Raw genomic sequence first — 17,308 nt, 5'->3', positions numbered from 1 at the left:
TCAGTCTCCTCGACAATTTCGACACCTACTTCTAAACTGATGCTGATTTTAGTTCTACCAGCTATACCCCTATTTATGCTGTATTTTACCAACACACCCTGTACATTACCTTGTAATTTGTTTTTTGTTTGCTATGTACGGCGCTGCAGACACTTTGTGGCGCCTTATAAATAAACGTATTACTACTACTACTACTAGTCATTTGTTATTTAAAAGATGTAATAGCCGCCGCTGCCTGCCCGCTGAGTGACAGCATGAGGATTATCACCGCCGCCCGCCCCACTGTCACCGGCATCCCCCGCTGCACCCAGAGACGCTGCTGCCAGCCCGCTGCACAGTAACAGCACGCTGATTATCATCGCCGCATGCCCCACTGTTAGATGCTGCTGCCAGCCCCCACTACCGCCGCTGCTCACCGCCACCGCCGGTGCCCCCCCCCCCAACACACACACTGCTCCGCACCGCCCGGCAGCTCCCTGGTTTATTTTATATGTGATAAATCGCATGCGATTTATCACATGTAAAAAATGGCACATCAAGTGCCAAATTGTATGTGAGCCTCCCAGGGAGGTGTTGGGCGGCTCGCAGGAGAATTGGGTCCGACTTGTCCCTAGGACAAGTCGGCCTAATGTATGGGGGCCTCTAGTATTTGAACAATTATAAATATATATTTTCTCTAAACATTATTATATATTTATACATTAAATAATGCTTATTAAGTAGAGGCTTGTTTGATATATTAATACAATGCTTAATTTGTCACATATTAACATGCAACGTATTATTATTATCATTTTATTTATAAGGCGCCACAAGTGTTTCACAGCGCTGTACAAAAAAACAGTACAGGGAGACAAAACTTGGCATAACATTGAATAAATAACAAACATAGAGTACAAATAAAGAGCGCCACAGTTCAATACACATTACAGCTTAAATAAAAGTAGTGAGGACTCAATTAACATACAACTAGAGGCTTGAGGCCAATGATGGAGATAAGTATGCAGACGAAGATGGTCACTGAGTGTTTGAGTATGGGAGAGCTGTGAGTGAAATGTGAAGAGAAGAGGCCTTGACAACAGGAGAGAAGAGGGCCCTGCTTGGAGGAGCTTACAATCTAGTAGGAAGGGACGCAATAAAACATTAAACTAATGGTTACAAATTCTGTTATAGCACAACACAATGGGGTAAATTTACTAAGATAGGAGGTCTGTTTCAGATGGTATGTTGCTATGGGCAACCAATCAGAATCTACTTAGCACCTTCTAGACGATAATAGATAGAATTGTATTAATACCCCAGGATTTGGATATGGATCCATCCCTGGGGCGTACTTGCCTACCCTCCGGGAATGGCCGGGAGTCTCCCGAAAATCGGGTCCCCCTCCTGGCCCCCCGGGAGGGAAGGTGGGCAAGTCTCCCGCATTTCCCCCAGAGTCTCCGCTCCCCCCCCCCCCTCCCCAGAGCTGGGGAAAGAGGTGCCGTAAATCGCAGGTACGGGCATTTTGCATAATTTTAGCCCCGTCCCCTACTTGCGGACCTGCTAATCGCGGCGTTTGCTTGGATTGGGGGCTTTGATACATCAGCCTTGTCCCCGCCCCCCGACCTGCACATTTGGTTGTCCTCTCTGGGCTTCTCCCGGAGAGTGACATGAAAAAGTCGGCAAGTATGCCCTGGGGTGACCCAGCATTTGTGAGGTTAAGCTCCCCACAGCAACATGGCAATAAGCTGGGTAGCTGACATCACCAGGGGGTGGAGCCGAGCGGCAGTGCGTCATTCTGGGACTGGGGAGGCGGCAGCGCTTGGAGCTGATGCTGCCTCCTCTCTATTTTAAAACCTTTATTTTAACCTGGGTCGGATTGCCGGGTTGCTGAACCACAGTGACCCGAGTCACACCCTGCTTATTTGTGCGGTGTGAAAGGGGTATAATTGCCCATAGCAATAGGCTGTGGTATGCTTACATTAAAACAGATGCAAATTAAATACCAACTGATTTAATCATTATTATGTAAATGTATACAGTGGTCAGTACAAGTTCCTGATATATCTCAATACACACACCTCAGACTGTGTGAGGTGATTATGAATAATAATGCCTGTTCCGGGTAGTGGTGTATGCATAGCACTTCCAGCTTCATAGGCTCACCCAATTATCAAGCAATATATGTGGCTATTAGGGTGGCCAATCCCGGGATCGGGATCCCGGGATTTGGCCCCCAAAAGGCCGGTATTTCAATCCCGGGATTGGAGTTTCCAATCCTGGGATTAATGCCAGGCAGCGTCTGAGCACCCGGCAGAGCATACTGCGCAGCGTGACCATCCACCCACCCGGCAACCCAGCTGCACCTGCATGTAAGTAAATGCGGGGCAGTCAGGGCGTTTTTCTATTAGGAAAGCCAATCCCGGGAATCCCGGGATTGAGCATTTTTCAATCCCGAATCCCGGGATTGAAAAAATGCCCTGGGATTGGCTTCCCTAGTGGCTATGTTTACGGGTGTTTTCGCTAGCCAAAAATATTAGGTATCTCCTAAATGTAAGGAAGAGGAATTACAGCAGGTATCTCCAGCATTGTTCATAGGTTTCTATGAAGGTATGTGATGCTGCCCAATTTACTAATTTCAGAAATGCAAAGCAGCCTATGGGCTACACATTGTAGTTCTGGCAAGGTTCCCCAGGAAATCTCCACCGGAAATGGTCCTGTGCATGGTGCTCGGGATGGCCGTGAATTATTACTATTATTACATTTTATTTATAAGGTGCCACAAGTGGTTCACAGCACCATACACACTGCACACATTAGATCAATACAGGGCACATAGAACTCAACATAACTAACTGAAAAACTAAAATAGAGCTCAGGGAACGATTAGCAGTACAATTCTCTGTACACCATAAAGCTGAGCAAAGGAGTTATCCATGCACTTACCAGGGGTAAGTTATCATTGGTACAGATGAATGATTACAAGTAAATAGAGTTGCGGTTATAGGGCGGGATGTATTAATATACATCGCCGCCTGTCCGCTGCGATACCAGCACATATGTACTAACATATGCGGCTGGCATTGCGGTGCGGTAACGGAGACCCCCCGCGATACCTGTACTGTGGTCTGCGGGGGTCTCCGTCTCCTCCCTGCCACCTCCTGCTGCCTTCACGCCGGGGACAGCTAAGCAGGCTGTCCCCGGCACCTCCTCTTCCCCTGCAGCCGGAAGGACGTCCGGCTGCGTTGCTAGGGGGAGGAAGAGCTTACCTTCCGGGGTCCAGGAGGACCTGCAAGAAGGTAAGCCCAAGGGAGGGGGAGAGGGGGGGGGGGGGGTCGGCAGGGTTGCGGCGACGCGGCGAAAAGAAGCCCATAGGCTTCTATAGGGTATCGCCATCCAAAGGTGGCGATACCCTGCCCTGCGATAACGGTGCGGCCGGGTAATAGTACATAGGAAAATGCGGTAAAACGGGGGTTTTACCGCATGGGAATTACAGCAGCTAGCACCAGGATCAAACAGCCAGCGGTGTCATGTCACAACATAAGGTCCCCTGCCCGGTCAGTCATGAGTCCCGGGGCTGTCCCCGCAACCCCCTGGGCTGTGGGTGGCGGGCTGATGGCAGTTTAAGTTTAAAAAAATTAAAAAGTATTGGGTTCTACAGCACTTGACACTTGGGCAGGCTGGGCAGTGGCAAGCGGCTGAGGAAGGGTCAGGTTGGGTTTTTTCATAATAGATGAAACAAGCATGTTTGGTAAGGGAAAGATGCTGGTAGACCGTGATAGGTTGAAAATGAAAGCAAGGTGAGAGCACACAATAGGGGAGAGGGTGCAGGGAATTCAAAAAGATAAGGGATCCAGAGGGCAGGTAGAGAGACGAGAGGATAGGATAAGGGAGTGGGTTTCTTGTCTGTGGTGAGGAGGAAGGATAGTGGGGTGGCAGAGTTGCAGAGGGAAGGTGGTAGGAGATTTGATGGCATTATGTGTGGAGGAGAAGAAGGAGGCAAATTCGGTGACCGTGTGGGAGAATGGGATGAGAGGAGGTGTCCATTTTTGCAGGAACTTGTCAGTGTAAACTTTACAGTGTCAGGGTTGGTTTTTAGAATGATGGAAGATGAGGGTAACAGTGTGGGGAGAGAATGCCCACTCCACCACCTTGGCTGGCGTTCATCTGACCTCACAGAGTGGGTGATGGAGAAGGGGATTTGGAGTCTGAGGAGGAGAGCCAGGTTTAGGTGATGGCGAGAAGGTTAATAGAGTGGGAGTTGAAGAGGTCATGGATAGTGGGCAGCTTGTCCGAGATTGTTCTAGAAAATCTGGCTAACTTTCGGAACATGGAGTACACAAACCTTTTACCATACATGATGATGGGGTTACATACCCTGAAATGTGGACTTAATGAAGGCACCATATATTCACCAATACACAGTCTTTGGGCGATGCATGTTTTTGTGGTTGTATCTATATGTCTCTATATATGTATAGATATATAGTAAGATAGATATATGGTAAAAGTTAATTTAGGTTATATTAGAATATTATATTATATAGGCCAGTGAACAACCATATGTTATGAACTTCTACCGAAAATATGTTTTTTTCCAAGGTCCCTCAATAAGCAAAGCCCTAGGTGCCATCTGCAGTCACCACACCTGTTGCTTCTGTGCAGCGCATGGAATAGGTCTCTGCCTGACGCGTATGGAGTAACAACCAGATGATAGTGAGACACAAACCCTAATGCTCCCTGGGCCACCCGAGAGTGTGAGTGTGTGTGGGCAGCGGGCACTGGAGCCCGGGCAGTGGGCTCAGTGACGGCGGGTAGTGGGTACCGCTCCGGGACAGCCCAGCGCCAGGGCAGCGGCGGAGAAGTTAGTATAGAAGACTTGCTGCCTCTAGGACCCTGCGGCCTCCCTGGCACTTCCTGCCTCGCTCTCATCAGCCACACTCATCCCAACCTCCGCAGCCGCGATCTCGCCCCGCTACCTCCCCCAGGCTCGCAGGCCAGGCCGGGGACAACATGTGAGAGCAGGCCGCGAACAGCAAGACCCCCGCCTCTCCGGCCGGCTGCAGGTGAGCACCGGGGGCCGCGAGGCGGCGCAGGGGAAGCGGGCGCTGTAGGCCCAGTCACTGATCCGGGGCACGGTCCGCTGTACGGGCACTTCATCAACTTCTTTATGTGCCCATGATGGAGGTATTGTTGTGTGCCCGGCACCCGGCCGTTACCTGCTGCCCCGCACACTAGCGTGCGTGCTACACGCAGGGAGTAAGTGGTGGGGGGAGAACTGTTGCCCGGTTGCCATAATAATAATAATAATACGTCTGTGTGGGATCCTGTAATCGCACACTCAGGCCCGTGCTGCTGACATATAATGGCCTCCCTCTTATTATACCGAATCCCACGCTCATTAACATGGCAGCAACAACACTTGTCCATTCAGCAGTGTTTGTCTTTATTAATATTATTATTTTTTATATTTTTTGTTGTTCTTGGGGGCAGATTTCTTAGTTTCTTACCAAATAGAAAGTTGTGCCCTTATTTGTGTTTTGTTTCTATCTCCCAGCTCCCACTGGGCTGTGTTACTGCAAGCAGTGAGCTCTCCCCATACAGAGATCCTGCCCCTCTGCTCTGATAATGCAGATCTCCATTTTATAGCTGTATAGTTTCTCTCTGTGTAATATGTCTAATCACATAAAGCCTGAAGAAGCAAATGAGAGCAGGGTGTTGCATTTCAGTTCCTCTGCTTCTCTCCTTGCTTATACAAAGCTGGAGTTATTTATCTCCACACTGTTTAGGGACATTTATACTAGTTTTTTGCTTATTTATTTACATTTATATAGCCCCCACAGCATGCTGTACAGCAATTTACATTTGGGAAAAAACCCAGTTATAATAAAGCACTGCATGCTATAGAGAAACAAAGGGGCAACTGGGCATTTGATACATGACTGAGGTTAAGCCCCACATATTGGTTCACTTTCCGCATGATATAACTATTAAAGTTAATGCTATATGCCACACCAGTACAGGAGAGACCTGCATTATTTTTAGTAATATTTGCTTATATAGAGCCAGGGTCATGCCTTCAAGGTTTGCCTTTTTAATGCGATCTGGTGGAATATTATCACTCAGGATCACATTGTAAAATGCGATCCTATCGGCAGGTTGTATCATGCAGCACTCGCAGAGCCTGTGAGGTGATGTGCTGAGCTGGGCGCCAGGGGGTCTGCACATGTGTGGTTAGCACTGACACCCCCCCCCCCCCCCCCCCCCCCCTCTGGTAGCACAGAGATGCGTAACGCTGCTGCCCGATGTTGATACATTGGCCAGCTTTGTATACCCCATATAAACCTATGGGGATGCGGTGATGCAGGGGGGATCGGAGATTCGTGATGCGGTTTCCTTAGGTACATTATAGTGATACTTAATATTTGTGACTAACCCGGATTTAGCCGCAAATATTGAATGATAAATGCCCCCCCCCCCCCCCCAAGTCACTATTGTGTGGTTGAGGTAACACTTAAGGCCAAATTGTGGTGATAAAACAGACAATATTTCACTGCCAGATTTTGATGAGTTTTGAATATTTTGCTTATTTCTATATGTGCCTGTTTTATAGTGTGTGTGTGTCTATATGTGGCAAACAGCCATAAAATTAAAGCACAACGCCTAATGTACAGTAGGTCCCCTCATATTGCCAAAATGGGATACACATGTTTGAGCTGTGGTGAGGTTGCCGTCGGTCAGAATACCAATGCGGGCATCCTGAAGGAGGGAATCCCGACAAAGGTCAGGTAAGTATACTTGCCCCCCTAACTCTCTAGAAAAGCATGACCCTAACCCTCCATGCTAGTACCTAACTTCCTCACAGATTAAAGTGGACCATACACTAGTGCGATTTGGCCACTTTTCCCACAATTCCAACAGATCGGACCGAGAAATTGGGTGAAATGTGGCCAAATAGCTTGTGTTTGATATCCGATGCACAGTCCCGTGCTGATTGGATATCGGACCTGGTGCACATCCAAACTCTGATTTGGACAGCCTGGGGAATGGGATTGCATATTATATATTGTATGCAAAGGACCGCATACAATATATATTGCTGCTGGGTGGTTCAAGGGGCATCAGATGCAACTTCTCCCTTCGGAGAAATCGGATTGTGTATGGGGTCTTTATCCCTAACCCCTTCTCCGCGCACCCTAACCTTACCCTCACTAGTGCCTAAACTTACCTGCTCCCATTCCTTGCCGGCCACTACTGCTCCCTTCATACCTACTGATCGGAATTCCGTCTGTCTGGGTTCCATCATCAGCATCCTTATCCATTCAATTTTCTTACTGGTCTTCTGATGGCAATTAAGATGCCAGTATACTGATCACCGGCATCCTGGCTGCCAGGATGCTCACCGCATCCTACCAAAACAGATCTGACCTGTTGAGGCCTGAATTCCAAAAAACCTCATCATGTGTCCTGTGATATCTGGTACAAAGACGTTTGCTGTGACTCTTTTACTCCTGTAAGTTGCAAGGTGATGCCTCCGTGGCTCAAACTTGTTTTTTTTTAAGTACTGCCCACAACTTCTAAATCTGATTGAGATTTAGTTTTTTGGGGTGGATCGTATTGTTGACCCAAATTGGACAGTCGACAGGCGTCTAGGTCGACATGGATTTTTTCACAGTTTTTTTACCTGAATGTCGACATGGACACAGTTGGAAGTCAACCGCAGCCCCTCGCTGTGCTCGCAATGCTTTGGGCACTGTGCCTCTCTGCGCTCGGCACATTAATTTTATTCTCCCACCAGGCCCTAGTGGATGTAGAGCATGAGATACCGCCTGTCGGCACATGTCTGCTCTAAATAACAGTAAACCCATGTCGCCCTCACGACTTGTCGAACGAACACATTTGTCATCCTTAAACCATGTCAACCTAGGACCCTGTCGACCTAATGACTGTCAACCTAAGTTGGGTCGCCAATACGACCGTATGCCTTTTTTTGGAGGCCAAGTTAACACCTACCTTGTGTTATGTCCCTAAAAACCATCCTAACCAATTTGTGATGCATTTTCCTACTGAAAGCGGTCACTGCCATTAGGAAATACTGTTACCATGAAGAGGTGTGCTTGCAACAATGTTTACTCAGGTAGGGGGTATCTACCGAAATAACATGCACATGTCCGCACCCAATATTTCTCAGCAGAATAATGCTCAGAGCATCACACTGCCTTCCCAGACTTCTTCCCATAGTGCAACCTGGTATTCTCTCTTTTCCCAGTTAAATGACGCATATGCACTGGCCATCAACATGGTGTAGAAGAATATCAGATTCACTTGATGAGGTGCATAGCAAGCAGTGATGCACTGTTTGTTCTTATACCTTTTCAGTCATAGCCAGCATTAACTACTTCTTCTTTTCTTTTTCTTTTTTTATTTGTGCTACAGTATAGCCCCAGACATGCACTGCGATTTCTGCCTAGCCTACATGCTGAGCGATGTAGGCTAGGTGATTCCCGGTGACTAGATCGCCCATACACATGTAGCCATGTGTGTGTGGGTAATCTGTGCTAACCAGTATTCTTTATGCACATGCATGAGATCTATCTAGATCTTGACTGCATGTGCTAAAAGATCCATGGCTGCACATCGCCATCACTATGCCGTGTACACACAGAGCGATGTGTGCCTAATTTCTAAGGAATCTAGACAGATTACTTAGAAAATAACTCCCGTGTATGCCCCTTAACCCTTCTGTTGAGTTTGACCAGACTGGTTATCCTTCTCTCTCCATGTGCATCAGTGAGCATTGGCCGCCCATGACTTTAATTATGGCTTGCCGGTTGTTCTTCCTTGGAACATTTTTTCAAAATGATACTCCACCATCCCGAAGCATTGGACAGAAGGTGGTGACGTCTCTCTTGTATGATAATGTTATCTGGCATGTATGGAAACATCCAGTGTTACATGTGCTGTTTAAGGAGTGACACATCTTTAATACACAGTGTGGCCACACATCAGACCATCTTTCCTCCAACCATCCAACTAGTTGGTTGGTTGGTTGGACTGAAAATCTGGTACTGTATGGGGGCAAATGCCAATAAGCAATTTGCTCACAAACTCAGGAGAATGGACAAAAACATTCAGTGAAATAGTTTAAAACAAATAGGTCCAACTACAATACATTGTCTGAGTGACAGGTCCATTATCCGATTTGGGAAACAAATGACTTAATTACAAATGACATTTGCTCCTATCCAGTACCAGATTTTTATTCCATCCAACCAACTGGTTGAAAGTTGTGTGGCCAGCAGGTTATTTTTGCAATACCCTATAAAACATGCCAAGAGTGTGGCTGCTCCTCACCTCTATTACATGTGCCAGCGACCACTAGAGGTCACCCCATGGACCAAATGACTCCATTTATATGCTGCAAGCTGTCGCAGCTGAAAATGATAATGCAGGGAGATGTTACAGCCTGCTACTAACTAAAAATGACTTACAATTTATCTGCATCACTCTCTCTCTCTGTCTCTCTCATATTACCATAACACTGCCCAGCATTGCTCCATTCCGGACACGGACACATACTGCACCCGCACCTTATACTACGCCTATATACACCTCCACATTAACCAGGAAATGGATGCAGGAACCACCAGACTTTCCGTGTGTATGGCCATGATCACAGTGAAATGTACACGCCAGCTGGTCGTTCATCTAACCCATCTAACCCTCTGGCCGTTCACTTATTCGTTCTGTGTGTGGGGGTCATGCTCTGTTCTGGATTTCAAGGGAAATTTTATAAAACATTGGATTGTTCATTAAATCTATCCGTGTGTGGGCACCTTTACACATGCCAATACTGGTGTATGTAGTGCAGCATCATTGTAGCCTGCCCATTACAAATGCACAGCATCTAACTATATAAAAGGCTGTTAGCATGAGAGAGCCTCGGGAGTTATGGGAGTTACGGGAACCTGACGGCTCCTGTGTTAGTAGCGCCCCCCTCCCTATATTTCAGCTCTTGTGTTCATCATATTTATGTCCTTCTTTATGGTTACAGTAGTGGCTAATACCACTTTCAAACCACCGACCCCGGCAATTACCTGCCATTTTTGAGTGCCGAGTAATTTTGCCGAGTGCAGTCTGACCTGAATTAACACCAGAAGCAAATTACTGGGTTAAAGCTTTTCAACCAGGTAATTTGCTGAATAACCCAGGCTTTTTTTCCTGGTGTGAAAGGGTCAACCTGGGTCTTAAATGCCAGGTCGCCAACCCTGGTGAAGAGCAGGGTCAGCGAACCAGCTTGACCATTTCACACCAAAGAAAAACCCGGGTTATTCAGCAAATTACTGGGTTTAAAAGCTTTAACTTGGTCATTAGCTTCTGGTGTGAATGGGGTATTATAGTGTTTCATCAACTTGATGCCCATTTCTGATGCTAGAGCAGGCATTCCCAACCACGGTCCTCAAGGCACACCAACAGTGCAGGTTTTAGTGATATCCAGGCTTCAGTACAGGTGACTTAATTAGTATCTGAGGGATTCTGATTAAACCATCTGTGCTGAAGCCTGGATATCACTAAAATCTGCGCTGTTGGTGTGCCTTGAGGACCGTGGTTGGGAATGCCTGTGCTAGATCATTCACAGACCTTCCTCTTACCTGCTGACCGCTGTAGCCCTACATACATCTATAGTGTAAGCATCATTATGTTTAACCAGCTGTTAAATAATACTTTCTACAAATAGGCAGTTTGTAATTACTAATCACCCAGGCACATTAGCTAAGTCAGTAATTAAAATACATACAATATTAGCCAGAGTGTTCATATCCTTAAAATTAATTTGTAGATATTCTATTTGAATGCATGTCAATATCTGCGTTATGGCATTTGTAACTGGGCTACATTAGGCTAGCTGTGTGTCCAGTAATTGTGCTGTTGTGATTTACGTTATGCAAGTTGTGTGTCCAGTAATTGTGCTGTTGTGATTTACGTTAGGCTAGTTGTGTGTCCAGTAATTGTGCTGTTGTGATTTACGTTAGGCTAGCTGTGTGTCCAGTAATTGTGCTGTTGTGATTTAAGTTAGGCTAGTTGTGTGTCCAGTAATTGTGCTGTTGTGATTTACGTTAGGCTAGTTGTGTGTCCAGTAATTGTGCTGTTGTGATTTACTTTAGGCTAGCTGTGTGTCCAGTAATTGTGCTGTTGTGATTTACGTTATGCTAGTTGTGTGTCCAGTAATTGTGCTGTTTTTGATTTACGTTATGCTAGTTGTGTGTCCAGTAATTGTGCTGTTGTGATTTACGTTATGCTAGTTGTGTGTCCAGTAATTGTGCTGTTGTGATTTCACAGCATTTTTTTTTTATAAATATCTCTTATTTATCACTCATTTATTTTGTAAATGGAACACCCTTTACCCTGTATATCCTTGTGCTGTGGCCTGTTTGACTTCCTTTACTTAATAGAGTTTTCTACTTTGTAGTCTTGTCCTGCCACTCCTCTGTGTTATTTTGGTACTTGTGAGTTATCCGGACGCCCGATTTCTAAATCGGGTCGGATCGGGACATCGCATCGCATCGCATGCGACCATCGGATGCGATGCGATGCGATGACCCGATTTTTCCATAGGAATCAATGTTAAAATGGACTGAGTCCATTTTAACATGGAATTCAATGGGAAAAAGGGGTCCTTTTCATACCCCTACTATCCAAGTGGGCATGGAGTTGGATATAAACCTGTGGCGAGCGTAGCGAGCCACCGAGCCCGAAGCGTGGCGAGCGTAGCGAGCCCCGCGAGGGGACACGGAATACCGTCCCCTCGCGGGGCTCGCTTCGCTCGCCACGCTTCGGGCTCGGTGGCTCGCTACGCTCGCCACAGGTTTATATCCAACTCCATGCCCACTTGGATAGTAGGGGTATGAAAAGGACCCCTTTTTCCAATTGAATTCCATGTTAAAATGGACTCAGTCCATTTTAACATTGATTCCTATGGAAAAATCGGGTCATCGCATCCGATGGTCGCATGCGATGCGATGCGATGCGATATCGCATCGCATCGCATCTGATTGTATGCCTTAACTTAAGGCATACAATCAAAAAATCGGGCGTCCAGATAACTCACAAGTACCGTTATTTTTACCCCTCATTGCCTTAGGCACCAAATGGGCCAAATAACTTTGATTTTATTGATTGAGATCCTTCCAGATATAATTTGCTCCCAGCCTGGTGGTCGCTATTGCGATGTGTGTAACTATCCTTGCTAATGAAGTCTCCTAAACATTACATGGTTATATCCACTTAGCGATTGTGCCAAGCAGCTGGCACCTTACATGTGGCCAGCATTTCATGTATGTGGGGGAAGGAGTGGGGGGGGGGGTGTAGTATATGTAGTATAGTGCCCTTACTAATAGTTTTTTGTTATTTTTATTTTTTCCAATTCCCATACTCGGTCTCTGCTAATGTGTGGTATATGATGAGATGTGTGATTTTTGTGTTTTAGACATGGAGACAAACAATCATTTTTCCAGCACTGGCCAACCTCCATTACCCAGCCCCTCAGGACTGAAACAGCTGCCTCAATTGATGGAACCAGTTTACACAAATAACTCTATTGTAAGATTTCCTCAACAGGTAAAAGGTGAGTATTCTCTTTAAAATCTGTGACTTGTGTGCATGGAGTTGTCAGGCATTCTCCATGCATTCCACAGTGTTATGTAATGTACGTTTCTTGCTTTTTAAAGATTTTCCTGTTTTGGAATGTTCAGGTTTTTTACGCTTTTCCAAGGTCGTTGTTCTTTCACCTATCAACATGACACAATCATTATAACTAGTAAAACATTAATTTCAGCTAGTGAAAATAAAATAATATATATATATTATCAGTTAGATCTGGAAGGCCCTCCAGCTGTGGAACTGAGGGGCAGATTTATTAAGCTTGGAGAAGAGATAAACTGGAGATAAAGCGGAGAAAAGGTAAAAGGAGATAAAGCACAGCCAATCAGCTGTGTTTGAAAAAGACAGTTGGGAGTTGATTGGCTGGTGCTTTATCTCCTTTTACCTTTTCTCCGCTTTATCTCCAGTTTATCTCTTCTCCAAGCTTAATAAATCTGCCCCTCAATGTCCCAGCATGCCCTGTCACAGAGCTGCTATTAAAGGAAAGCTAAAACTGTGTCAAGATATGCTGGGATAAGTAGTTCCACAACAGTTGGAGAGCTGTATGTTGACAACTTAAATTGTAAAGCAAGAATATATATTGCTATTGTAATGAGTGTAATTAGTTTGTGTAGCACAAGTAGCCTGGCCTTCAGTCACTATTCGGTGGTGGTACACCGATGGTTGTGCTTGGATTTTGCATCGGTTTGCTCTTGCAACAGTGGAAGGTGCGGTTTCTGCTTGTTTGTGTGTTTTGGGATAAAAAGACTTGTAATTTCTTACCATTACATATACCTTGTTAAGTTTAGTCTTGACAGGCGATTATAATTGAGAATATAAAACACGGGTATGAGATCTTTTATCTGAAATGCTTTAGTTTATTTATTAATTTAGTTAGAGCACTATGAGGGTTCAACCCCGTTCTGATGTTTGGGGCTCTGCGCAAGGTATATTATGCGCATGCGCAGCTCCCGTTTGTGAACGGCTTCGGCAACTTGCATAGTCGCCGAGCTGTTTGCAAGGATCGGGGCGGATGGTGGCAGGGACGGGGGTCGTTTATGGGAACACCCAGCATTTTATGGGCGTCCCCATGATAACGTTGGGCGTTTCCCTGGCTACGTGGGCGGTCAGGCAGATATTCGGAGGGACGGCGTCTCTAGTGCGAACATCGCAGCTTACTGAGTAAACCAGAATCAGGCCCTATGTTTCTTGATCACCTTTTATTTGTTTGTTCTGTGCCTTAGCTCTTTTATAGCAGAAAACTGGGGACTGGCTCCATATAAATGCCTATAGCAGTGGTTCCCAAACTGGGTCCCTTCAGGCACTTGCCCGTCCCCTCAACACTGGACGATATAAGGAGTGATATCGCTCATTTTGGCCTTTCTTTCGTTCGTTATATCGGCCAGTGTGTGATCCTCAAATGGTGAACGATGTGCCCTTCCGAGTGTCACTAATGGCCACACCTTTGCCTGTGAATGCACGAGGAAATACATAGTTAATGAGGGCCATGCTGTGGAATGGCCCCACGCTGGCATCCGCAATTGTTTATGTACTGGATTAAAAAAATAAAATCTGAATTTCTCAATAAGGAACCCATAAATCCTAAAAGTCTAGTTCCCTGTGATTCAAAACAGTTTGGGGAGCCCTTACCTATAGTCTTTGGAGTAAGACCATCAACAAGTCCATATGAGTGTGATGTTTTGCTGACAGTTTAGTTTGTGTGATAAATATATTATTGTAAATAAAACAATTGATCTAACACCAGTTTGTTTTACGAAATACACTTTTTGCAATTATTTCCTATAGGACTGAACTGCGAAATACCAGTGAATGGCCTAATCTCCCCCTCTATACCCAATAGTCCTCGTGGGTCATTTGCGTCAGATGCCAGTGCGGTTAATCATCCCGCAACCAATACTTTTGACTACCTCTGGAAATACCCCAAGTCTCCTATTGTGAAGGACAGCAATGGGCTTAATCCGCATCAAGTGAATGGTTCCACATCATCTGTGACAAATGGCCCCTTGTGTAAAGGGAGCTCACAGGACACTTGGGAGAAGTCTGATTCCAGCCGTCCGGCGTCTCTCACTTTTAGCAGTCAAGACTTGTGTAACTTTAGCAATTCTAATGTAAAAGTGGCAACTGCAGCAAATGAAACGCGTTGCTTCTCTGAGGCATCAAGACCTGCCCCCATGTTGATATCTGCTGTGCAGGCTCTCTCCCCTTCATCTCATCAGGGAACAGAGTCTGATGAAGAAGACTTATTGGAGAGTGATAGAGGACTGGGAGATACATTGGAACCCTCTGGGGTTGAGATAGGTGAGTGTAACTCTTACGCTCTTATAGACGTGATGTGATTAGTGTTCATCTAACTCGCACAGTTTTAGATTTTCTAACTCGGCGTACCTAAACATACAGATAGATTAAATTATGGGGTATTCAATCTCCCGCAGCCATCTCCCGATGGGGGAAATGGCTGTGGGGCCCTATTCAATGCAGTCTTCCCCAACAGCATTGAACAGGGGATCTCGGCAGAATGATCCTGACTTCACAAGCAGTCGGCCTTGTTCTGCCGAGAATGGCCGGAAAGTGACATGCTCCCGTCTGCAGCTTGCCAATTCCCAGCCGCAGCTCACGACCACTCCCCCTTCTCGTCCCGCGGCAGGCAGGACATTGTATCCCGCCTGCAAATTCTCGGTCGACCAGACTGAGAACCGGACAGGGTGACGGCTGTTGGGCCAGCCCGACAGCCGTGACCCAACATTGAATACCCCCCATGTTACGAAGAGCATAGCAAACGGGTGAAAAAACAAGCAATATGACAGCACTTTGTAAGTCAAACTAGATAACATAAATTATACTTATAGATGCTATATAAAAAATTCCAGATGACTCATATCCAATTTTCTGCCAACAACTTAAGTAAACTAACAAATTATTTTAAATAAAGTCATCTCTATTGAGGTCAATAGATGCACCTCCCCGTGTCCTCTTAAAAGTTCATCCTGGTTTAACCTGACTGCATTCTAAATCCTGCAGTAAAGGGTCATGCCTGAAGTTGCACCTGCGCTTACCCATGTGATCTCTTCAGCCAGGGATGCCTGCTGTTGCCAGGCCTCCCAGGTGAACTTGCTCAATATCATTTGTTCTCTCTTTTTAATTTGGTGATTGAAGACTAAAGGAATTGTTTACAAGAAGTAAAGAGCAACAACTCCCTAATAATGTATCTCATCAACCAATTGGCTATTGAAATGTTCTGTAGCCAGGGCCGGTGCAAGGCACCGGAGCGCCCCAGGCGAGTCGGGGTGGGGGCGCCCCGGTGCCAGGGGGTGTACCTGTCCTGCGGCTGTGTATATAAAGCTTGCGGCGGCGGCAGCGGGGGGTCCCTGCAGTCAAGAAATAACGAGCGCTATCCGCCTGGCTACGCGGAAGCGCTTCTGTTGTGAAAACACTGGCCGCACGCCAGCCAATCAGCGTGCGGCCAGTGTTTCCACAACAGAAGCGCTTCCGCGTAGCCAGGCGGATATCTCTTGTTATTTCTTGACTGCAGGGACCCCCCGCTGCCGCCGCAAGCTTTATATACACAGCCGCAGGACAGGTACCCCCGCGGCACGGGGGGGGGGGGCGAAATGCCGCCATCCAGTGGCCGGCGCCCTAGGCAAATGCCTAGATTTGCCTAGTGGTGGCGCCGGCCCTGTCTGTAGCCATGGAGATTACCTGGAAGCTACTGTTTCTGGTAAATGGTTGATTAGTAGAGAAGCAACACTTAGAAGGCAAGGGGATGACTGGAAACATCAGTGCAATATGGGAGTACAGTTTCAAAAATTTATTCTAACCGAAAAATTACATAATCGCTTGTCCTGTAGTTCTTCCTCAATATGTTGTCAAAGTAATTAAGAAAATGATTTAGAGGTGGTGGATGTCATCTGTGGGTGCGATTACATTATGAATTGAAGTGCATACTGTATGTATACAAAAGGAAAGTTTGCTTTCTAGAAACTTTAAAAGCAGTTAGCACATGGCTTTCCATGCTAGGTGCAGCGAAATGAGCATTTGACCCAGTTGTCTATTTCTGAATTGTCATATAATTGAAGTAAATATTTATTTCATTTTAAGTCAAATAACTGTTGAAAAGGAGAGATGGATCGGTAGTTAGCGAGTGTGTTAGGATCAAGGGGAGGTTCTTTTTAATAATAGGAGAGACAGACCTTCTTAAAGTCAGAGGGGACAGTGTCTGATTAGTGGGAGAGCTTTAGAAGATGGGAGAAGGTTGAATGATAGCTGTAGCGAGGGAGATGGGAAGGAATAGAGTCTAGGGCAAGTACCAAATGAAGGCTACAACTTCATCTCCAGCTACAGAGGAAAATAAGTCAGATGTTGGTAACATGGATGTGGAGGGGTAGTCAGGGAAAAGAGGGGGCAGGTTGGTGTGGTGGAATTTGATGTCCTGACTTATGGAGTACATTTTACAAGTAGGTGGCAAAGTCCAAGGCATCGAGTGAAGAATGGAGTCCTGGTAGGAAAGTGGCAGAGAGACCTGAAAATATTCCCAGCTATGAGGATTAAAATGCATCCAGTCTGGGTTATTTATAGAGCCAGGAGTGGTTTATTTAATGCCTGATCATATTGCCATCTTATAGCTCTATCTTTCCATTTCTTAGGAACATATGATTGATATTTCCATTTGTGT

At 46.0% G+C, this 17,308-nt stretch overlaps 1 protein-coding gene across 4 annotated transcripts in view; it reads left to right on the top strand.

Moving 5' to 3' along the window:
- The window catches only part of BAZ2A (bromodomain adjacent to zinc finger domain 2A), an 84,836-nt gene that overhangs the window by 30,010 nt on the left and 37,518 nt on the right, over positions 1–17,308 (top strand). Inside the window, exons 1-3 of one of the 4 annotated variants that reach the window (XM_083169238.1) lie at positions 4,626–4,736; positions 12,467–12,604; positions 14,425–14,937. In XM_083169238.1, the coding sequence (XP_083025364.1) occupies positions 12,469–12,604; positions 14,425–14,937 (649 nt within the window). In that variant the 5' untranslated portion in view covers positions 4,626–4,736; positions 12,467–12,468. Of the gene's footprint in view, positions 1–4,625; positions 4,737–4,788; positions 5,046–12,466; positions 12,605–14,424; positions 14,938–17,308 lie in introns of those variants that run through there. The other 3 variants (XM_083169240.1, XM_083169239.1, XM_083169237.1) reach the window with 3 other exon arrangements.

Source organism: Crinia signifera, chromosome 2 (genome assembly GCF_055691185.1).
Source record: "Crinia signifera chromosome 2, ASM5569118v1, whole genome shotgun sequence".
Lineage (NCBI taxonomy): Eukaryota > Metazoa > Chordata > Amphibia > Anura > Myobatrachidae > Crinia > Crinia signifera.
This window is presented reverse-complemented; position numbering and strand designations above follow the sequence as displayed.